The 8976-nt window shown below is 47.4% G+C and overlaps 1 protein-coding gene across 1 annotated transcript in view; it reads right to left on the bottom strand.

Annotated features, from left to right (window-relative positions):
* Positions 1 to 220: 220 nt before the first annotated feature.
* The window catches only part of tafa3b (TAFA chemokine like family member 3b), a 111141-nt gene continuing 102385 nt past the window's right edge, over positions 221 to 8976 (bottom strand). Inside the window, exon 5 of the mRNA XM_048240244.1 lies at positions 221 to 1031. Within this exon, the coding sequence (XP_048096201.1) occupies positions 1020 to 1031 (12 nt within the window). The 3' untranslated portion in view covers positions 221 to 1019. The remainder of the gene's footprint in view (positions 1032 to 8976) is intronic.

Genomic DNA, 8976 nt, shown 5'->3' with positions numbered 1-8976 from the left:
AAGAGGTCAAGGCCCTCCTATGGGTCAGAGGGTGAAAGTTGAAAGTTCACAGGGTCACAGGAAGCATCAAAAAGGGTGAAAACGTATCTAGAACATGAGCAACACCAGAGACGGAGTCTCATGAGGGTCAAAAAGCAAAATATAAATAAAAAAAAATGCCTCTGGAGAGACTGAGTATGAATGAATGAGAGTATAGGTCGTCCATTTTTCCCTATATGTGTGTTTGGTGGTGTGTGTGTGTGTGTGTGTGTGTGTGTGTGTGTGTGTGTGTGTGTGTGGCCACAGGCTACTAACATCTCTCATCCCTGTCTCCATCTCCTAAGATACGTAGCCACCCACCAATACCCAGCTGCTTCTGGACCGCACTCTGCAGTCCGTCCGACTGACTCTGATCCAGAGATAGCCGGTCTCAGAGGTGGACAGAGAGATAGAGCCAGCAGCCGGTGGGGCTCCGAGTGGCTAAATTGGGTTCTGGTTCAGGGCTCTAAGTCCTCCAGGGAGTCTCCAGGGTCTGAGTCCAGTCCTGAGCTCCAGGGTCTGACCCCCACACCAGGGGTGGTCCTGCTGCCCAGCCTCATCGCATCAGCTGACCCTTCAAGTTCCAGTGTTATAATGCAAAGCCCAGGCAGGTCCTAGTGTCCAGGTAGATTTCAGACCTCTGGACTAGCCGTAATCCTCTCTGTTATGTTTCCCTTGATATCATGGTCAGCCCTGCTGGCCACATGCAACCCACGAGCCCTCGTGTAGCACAGGAACGGGTTTGCCCTCCTAGTCCTGTCGCCTGTTTAGGTCCTGTTGACCAGGTGTAGTCCTGTAGTCCAGGTGTAGTCCTGTTGTCCAGGTGTAGTCCTGTAGTCCAGGTGTAGTCCTGTTGTTCAGGTGTAGTCCTGTAGTCCAGGTGTAGCCCAGTGGTCCGGTTGTCCAGGTATGGTCCTGCTCAGGTATGGTCTGGTTCCAGTGTTTCTGGTGAATGCTCTGGGAGGCGTGGCGTGGGGGCGGGGGTCGGGGCTGCCAGTGGACTATCGGGTCACCTGTAGGGATGGAGGAGAGGTGGGCAGTAAGCATGGGCTCCGCACCATCCTGATATCACACATTATACATAATGGCACATTACAGTTATGAGCATGTGAAATAAAGTTATTAACTACACTTCACGTTACAACATAAACTATCATAATACATGGCACCATGCCATCATACACCTTAACCATGACAACCATTATAACAAGGAAACAATGGTGAAGTGTTTGTAATTCATGTGTTTTCTTTGTATTGACTGGTGTATTGATCCGATGATATTGATCTGGACTCATCAGTCTCTTGTGAGGCCGTTGGTGGGTGGGGAGGTGTGTTGTTATTTCAGTGTATCTGCTGTAAAGGGTGTTAAAGGTAAGAGAGACAGCTAATCTCATTCTGAAGCACTCCTCACCAGCTCACACCCAGCCGCACCCAGTCAAAGAAGAATCAATCAATCAATCAATCAGTCAATCAATCAGTATGTGGGATGTGGGGGGGGGGGGCTAATGTCAGTGTGTGGGATGTGGGGGTAATGTCAGTGTGTGGGGTGTGGGGGGGGCCAATGTCAGTGTGTGGGGGCCAGTGTCATTCCTTCAGTGTGTGGGATATCTATACTGTGGCATCCACTGTCAGACAGGAAGGAACAGCTGCATCCTCGGAGCTGATATGAGCTGGCATGCAGGGGGTGTATGCCAGCTCACACACACACACACACACACACACACACACACACACACACACACACACACACACACACACACACACACACACAGGTTTGCCTAATTCACTCACACACTGGCACAGAGCAACATGCAGGTGTCCCAGATAACATCGACACACACACACACACACACACACACACACACACACACACACACACAGACTGGCATGGTGCCCACTGTCTGGAGTCATTCTCAGGTGCCAGTGTGAGGCGGAGCAGGCAGGTGCTACCGTGGGCAGACCGAGATGGCAAACACTCAGCAGCTGGCACAGTGCCAACGCGTGTCTCTCCAATGTACACACACGCACCGCACAGAGAGAGGAATCTTTAATTAAAGTGCAAACACTAACGGTGCCGATGCTGCAGTCAGATCACAAGATCAGTGGGCTCTGCTTCTGATGGTGGACACACACACACACTCACACACACACTCACACACACACACACATACACACCACACACACACACACACACTCACACACACACACACATACACACACCACACACACACACACACACACACACACACTCTCTCTCCTTCTCCCCCTCTTCTCCTACCCCTCCTACCCCTTCTTCATCCTCCTCTTCCTCCCCCTACCCCCCTCTTTATCCTCCTCTTCCTCCCCTACCCCCCTCTTCATCCTCCTCTTCCTCCCCTACCCCCTCTTTATCCTACTCTTCATCCTCCTCTTCCTCCCCCTCTTCCTCCTCATCTTCATCCTCCTCTTCCTCCCCCTCTTCATCCTCCCCCTCTTCCTCTTTCTCTCCCTCTTTGCTCTGCTGCTTTAAGATCCCTGATCCATCCCAGAACCACTCGGTTTCTATGGCGTTGGAGGAAGAGGCAGTGGCACAGGAAGTCACGCAAGAGGGGGGGAGAGATAAAAGAGAGAGAGAGAGGGAGAGAGGAGAGGAAGACAGTGAGAGGGAGAGAGAGGAGAGAGAGAAAGAGAGAGAGAGCAAAGAAGAGACAGACAGAAGAGGAAAACAGTGAGAGGGAGAGAGAGAGGGGGGAAGAAAAGGAATAGAGAGAGGACAGAAGAAGAGAGATATATGTAGAGACAACAAAAAAGAGAGGAAGTAGAAAAGAAGGGATATAGAGTGAGTCAGAGAGAGGGATGAAAGAAGTAGAAAGGGCTTGAAATGGACATCAGAAGGGAGAACCAGAGAGAGAGAGGGAGAAATAGGATCGATGGAGGTATAAAATGATGGAGGGATACTGTATATGAGGAAGTTGATGGAGGAATAGATGGAGGTGCAAAAAGAGGGATGGAGTGGTTTACACACGGCCCTGTAGGAGGAGAGCAGGCATGGCCACCAGCTACGCTTGTGCAGCATAGCACATCCAGTAATCCACACACACACACACACACACACACACACACACACACACACACACACACACTGAAAAGAATCCCAGCACATCCACACATAATCTATATGTGTCAACCAGAGGGATTTGACCTAACACACACACACACACACGTTCTCTCTCTCTCTCTCTCTCTCTCTCTCTCTCTCTCTCTCTCTTCTTTCTTCTTTCTTCTTTTTGGACAGGCTAAGGGCCTGTCCACACGGAGACACTTCTTAGGTTAAACGCAGAGGTTTTGCTTCGTCTTGACCGAGTGTCTAAACGAATCCTGTAAACGCACTGCTTGAAACCGTACTTTCTTGAAACCTGGTCCTAGAGTGGAAAAATCTGAAACCGTAGCCCGTTTGAATTCGTTTAGACAGCGAAACCGCACATCCTGCTTGTGTATCGATGATGTCATCGCCACACCTCAGCTGCCCTGGAGTTGCACTTATAGTATTGCCTAACAATACTAGTTTTCATGCATGACATTACCTACGATTACACTCCGTAAGATAAATATCACAACTGGTGCTGCACAGTGCCGATAGCTTATGACTTGGTGGACTGAACACTGTTTTTCCCGGTGTTCTTTTATGCATTCTAGCTACTGTCAGTGACGCGAGAGAACTTAAGTTATTAGGAAAGTGCGGTGTAAGTTTAGGCTACATTAATTTGTGCGTAGTGCCAATGGCATTCATTTATTTTACATGTCTTACAACATATATACATGCATTCACAGTCGAGTGAAATCAGATATAAGCATACAAAGACGCTTTAGAACTCACGTTAAGCCCGATGGTAGCACACTGAATGCAAATGTGCGATTTGATGCAGGCAAAAGTATTGACTGTTACTAACGAAGGTTTTATAGCAATATTATAAATGTGGCGACAGAATAGCCTAGAACTTGGGTAAGCCTTGTGTTTAGTAGCCTAATTGCGGTGATGGCCAAAACTAATGTGAATCACGGACTATCCTACAACCAAAGAAAGTAAAGGTGATTAGTAGGCCTACCTGCGTTAGCCAAATAAAGGACGGGACTGCACCCTTCACAAACCGTAAAATAAAGTTTAAAGTTTTACAGTTGACTACAGTTGACAGTTCACCATCAGTCCACACAAACAATTCTGGTTTCCTTTCACTAGCCATTTCGTCGTAGCCTATTCTGTCTGTTTGTAAAGCGCTAGTTTTGGTCAATGTCTGTAAAGAAACAGTGCCACCTATAGGCCTGTGGTATGAAGTAACGTGTTGAGTCGTGTTGGGATGGATCCGTTTGGACGCAAATATTCTTGATACGGTTCCAGGGAAGACGGAGGAAAAAAAGATCGGTTTGGTACGTGTGGACTAGGCCTAAGATGGCTGTGTGGCTGTCCCGGAGGAACAGGGTGGAGGGGACAGGGGAAAGGGTGCCTTTGTTAAAACTATCCTTGGCCACAAGGCTGAGGATTGAGCACAAGTATTATCAGTTAATTGGTGATCTTGAGTCTTTCAATGGAACATGGGGGGTTGAGGGTTGTATTTGTGCACTGGATGAAGGAGGGGAATTGCTGTTTAAGTTTTGAGCCGTATGATGGGTGACTGATAGCAGGTTGGTCTGTCTGGTTGATTGTTTTTTCTTTTTCTTTTCTTTTTCTTTCGCATAATTTGTGGGTTATTTTTTTATTTTTTTGTTGTTATTTTGGGTTACTGTTTTTTTGTGTGTGTTTATTTTGGCAGGGTGGGGTGGAGGGAGGGTTTATTATGGGTTGGTTTTAATGTTACCTGGTTTCCTTTTTGATTGTCAATAAAGGAGCCTTAAAAGTCAAAAGTCTCTTTTTATAGAGAGAGGGGATTTGATCTCTAAAAGTCAGAAAGTGCACACTGTCACTAAACACACACACACACACAAACACCATCACTACCCTGTCATCTCTCTAATGCATCCCCTCCTTGTCGATTTCAATTAGGCTGGTCCCCTCCCCCTGAGACGCTGATCGATCAAACGCACCGAATGACACTCAGATGATAATGTCACAGAAATACAAGTGATCATTGTAATACTGCACACTCTAACACACACACATGCAAAGAGGCACACACGCACATACACACACACACACAGCAAATCACCGCAAGAATACTACCACAGCAACCATTCTCTACTGAACATCACAATAGTGATGCCATGACAACCATCAGATTCTATAGTATACTACAAACATATCACCAAGGCAATGTCATGACAACATTCTATAGATTCTGTAGTGGGGCAGTAGGGCTCTGAGTATACCAGGCGACTCCTCAGCGCCGTCTAAAGGCCTGTGGACATGGCCACCGCTGAAGGACAGCCAGGAATGACTCAGTGGTCTTCAGTAGCCACTGCTCCCTCTCCTCTCCTCCCCTCTCCTCTCCTCTCCTCCCCTCTCCTCTCCTCCCCTCCCCTCTCCTCCTCTCTCCTCTTCCGTCCTCCCCTCTCCTCTTCCCTCCTCTCTTCCCCTCTCCTCCCTTCTCCTTTCTTCTCCTCCCCTCTCCTCTCCTCTTCCCTCCTCTCTTCTCCTCTCCTCTTCCGCCCTCCCCTCTCCTTTTCTCTCCTCTCCTCCCCTCTTCCTCCTCTCTCTTTGTCTCCTCCCTCACACACACCCTAGTGCTCACGGTTTCTCTCTCTTATTCTGCGCCTCTCTTCCTGACTTCCCACTTCACTCTCTCTCTCCTACATTCTCTCTCTTTTCTCTCTCTCCTACATTCTCTCTCTTTTCTATCTCTCTCTCTTTCTCTGAAATTCATAAGAGCTAAAGTAGTGATTATTCTACAAGTGTGGTCAAAGTAACTTCCTACTTCCCATCCAGTAGCAACACACACCACTCTCACACAAACACACACTCTCTCTCACACAAACACACACTCTCTCTCACTGACTCTCACACAAATACACACTCTCTCTCTCACTCACTCTTACACAAACACACACTCTCTCACTCATTCTCACACAACACACACTCTCTCTCACAAACACACACTCTCTCTCTCATTTACTCTCACACAAATAGACACACAAATCCATTTTCTCTCTTTCTGACTAACATACACAGACATACAACACATTCTTAATGCTTAGCACACACACACACACACACACACACACACAGAGAGAGAGAGAGAGAGAGAGAGAGAGAGAGACACACACACACCCATACACACACACACACAAACACAGAGAGAGAGAGAGAGAGAGAGAGAGAGAGAGAGAGAGAGAGAGAGAGAGACACACACACACACACAGACAGAGAGGGACACACACACACACACACACACACACACACTCCTCATCATGTACGCGTGAGAGGCTGGGGTGGGAAGCGTTCGTGACTTGTTTGACGTCAGCAGGCCTATGATGAAAGCAGCTCACAGAGCAGAGGATGGTAGTGGAAAGCCACAGGGTCTCAGGATCTCCTGTGTGTGTGTGTGTGTGTGTGTGTGTGTGTGTGTGTGTGTGTGTGTGTGTGTGTGTGTGTGTGTGTATCCTTCATATCTGAATATTTCATGAGGTCTTCATTCAGGAAGCCTTCCTGGCCCACACACTAAAAGGGGAATCAACCCCTTGTGCTGATGCTTTGAGAGCATCTTCAGAGAGTTCACCCACACGCACGCACGCCCACACACACACACACACTTTCACAGCACACCTCTTAGAGAGTTCACCCACACGCACACCCACACACACACACACACTTTCACAGCACACCTCTTAGAGAGTTCACCCACACACACACACACACACACACACACACACACACACACACACACACTTTCACAGCACACCTCTTAGAGAGTTCTTCCCCCTTTCAGGACTCCATCACAGGGCTTTTAGGCATGTGATTAAATAGAGCACAGGAAATGAAATCATCTACATGAAGTTCCGCACTGGACCAACATCTCTCAGGAAATGACATCATATCATATCTGGAGCGCTGACAATATAGCCACATCTCAGAGACATAAACAGCTCATCAGATCAGGGTTCTCGTTCTCTCAAGCTATATATTTTTGGTCTTTAACCTTTATTTAAAGGAACACGCTGACTTTTTGGGACTTTAGCTCATTCACCGTATTCCCCAGAGTTGGATAAGTCGACACATACAGTACCCTTCTCATCTCCGTGCGTGTAGTTACTCGGTCTGACGCACCCACCACTAACCTACCAAAGCACAAGTGCCTCGAAGTGGCCGGTTCCAATAGCCTACAGTACACCTCCCAATAGTGACAAAAGAGCTCCAACATTTCCCTATTTACATGCTGTGATTTGTACAGTTACAACGTGTACAAATAACTATGTCAAACGAGACACCACCATATTGTGAGCATAACGAGACACCACCATATAGTGAGCATAACGAGACACCACCATATAGTGAGCACATAAATACTTACTATGCTCACTCTCCTGTGCTGCTCAGATGCTTGATGATGATCAAAATGGCTGCCATCTTTATTAGACTGCATCATCAACAACATACATAGGCCAGTGTCCTCTGGGTGTGTGTGTGTGTGTGTGTGTGTGTGTGTGTGTGTGCATGCGCTCCTTGCATGTGTGTGTGCATGCGTGCCTTGCCTGTGTGTGTGTGTGTGTGTGTGTGTGTGTGTGTGTGACAGGACCACCATGGTCATTTCTCACCAGAGATGGCCAATTACCACTCCAGTGCTGAACTGAGATTGGTGGAGCTGACACCCCAAGCTTGTTAAGCAGCCCAGGTGGCCTGCATAATTAATGACCTCGTTAAAGTTTAACCAACTCCTCCCTCTGGGATGCAAGGCTGAGACCACACCCAACTCAATTCACACACACACACACACACACACACACACACAGATACAGGCACAAACAAACAAATGAATAGGCACACATACACACACACACACACACACACACACACACAAACACACACACAGATACACAGACACAGACAAACAAATATAAATAGCTACTTCTTTCTAAAACACACACATGTAAGCAGACATGGACAAACATAAATCTCTATTTCTCTCTCACTGTAATTCACACACCCATTGAAAGTTAGTGCAAACATATAATCATACAAACACACAACCCCCAACACACACACACAGTATTTGTAGATTTGCTTGGTGTGACCACCCCATGCCTCTCATCTTGGCATCACACAGTGTGTGTTTGTTTTATTCTCTCTTATGTCCTGTCCTTATTCATTTGTTGATTGTTGATTTCCCTCTTGACAAACACTGTCAGAGTGTGTGTGTGTTTGTTCGTGTGTGGGTGTTTGATGACAGATCCGGCATGCTTCAGACCTCATGCAGTGATGTCCTCACACTCACACACACACACACACACAAGTGGGGCACTCTGCGGGTGGTCTGAGCTGTGCCTCCTGCTGATCCGCTGAGTGTGTGTATGTGTGTGTTTGTGTGTGTGTGTGTACTATGCATGTATGTATATGTGGTCTCCTTGTAATGTGTGTGTGTGTGCGTTCTGATTTATATGTGTATATATATATATGTGTACAGTGTGCATGGTGCGTGTGTGAGTGTGTGTACATGATGCATGTGTGTGTGTGTTGTTGTTGTAGAGGACATACTATAGGAGCTTGTGTGTGTGTCACATCTTGTTGGCTCTCTCTTTGAGCGTTCAGTGATCACAGGCAGAAGGGGAGAACGGCCGTCTACACAGATGTGAAGGACCCAATGGACCCTACACTTATGATAATTTAGCATACCTCACACACACGCACGCATGCACACACCAACACACGCAGAGACAGCATCACACCTGATCCTACATCATTAGTGAGCTGTGTTTGTCTGGCTGCAACTGCAGTCACCCAGGGTTCAGGCCAGCACAGAGTTCTTTACACATAATTGGGCTGCGCTCAGTGGA

Source organism: Alosa alosa, chromosome 4 (genome assembly GCF_017589495.1).
Source record: "Alosa alosa isolate M-15738 ecotype Scorff River chromosome 4, AALO_Geno_1.1, whole genome shotgun sequence".
Classification (NCBI taxonomy): Eukaryota; Metazoa; Chordata; class Actinopteri; order Clupeiformes; family Clupeidae; genus Alosa; species Alosa alosa.
This window is presented reverse-complemented; position numbering and strand designations above follow the sequence as displayed.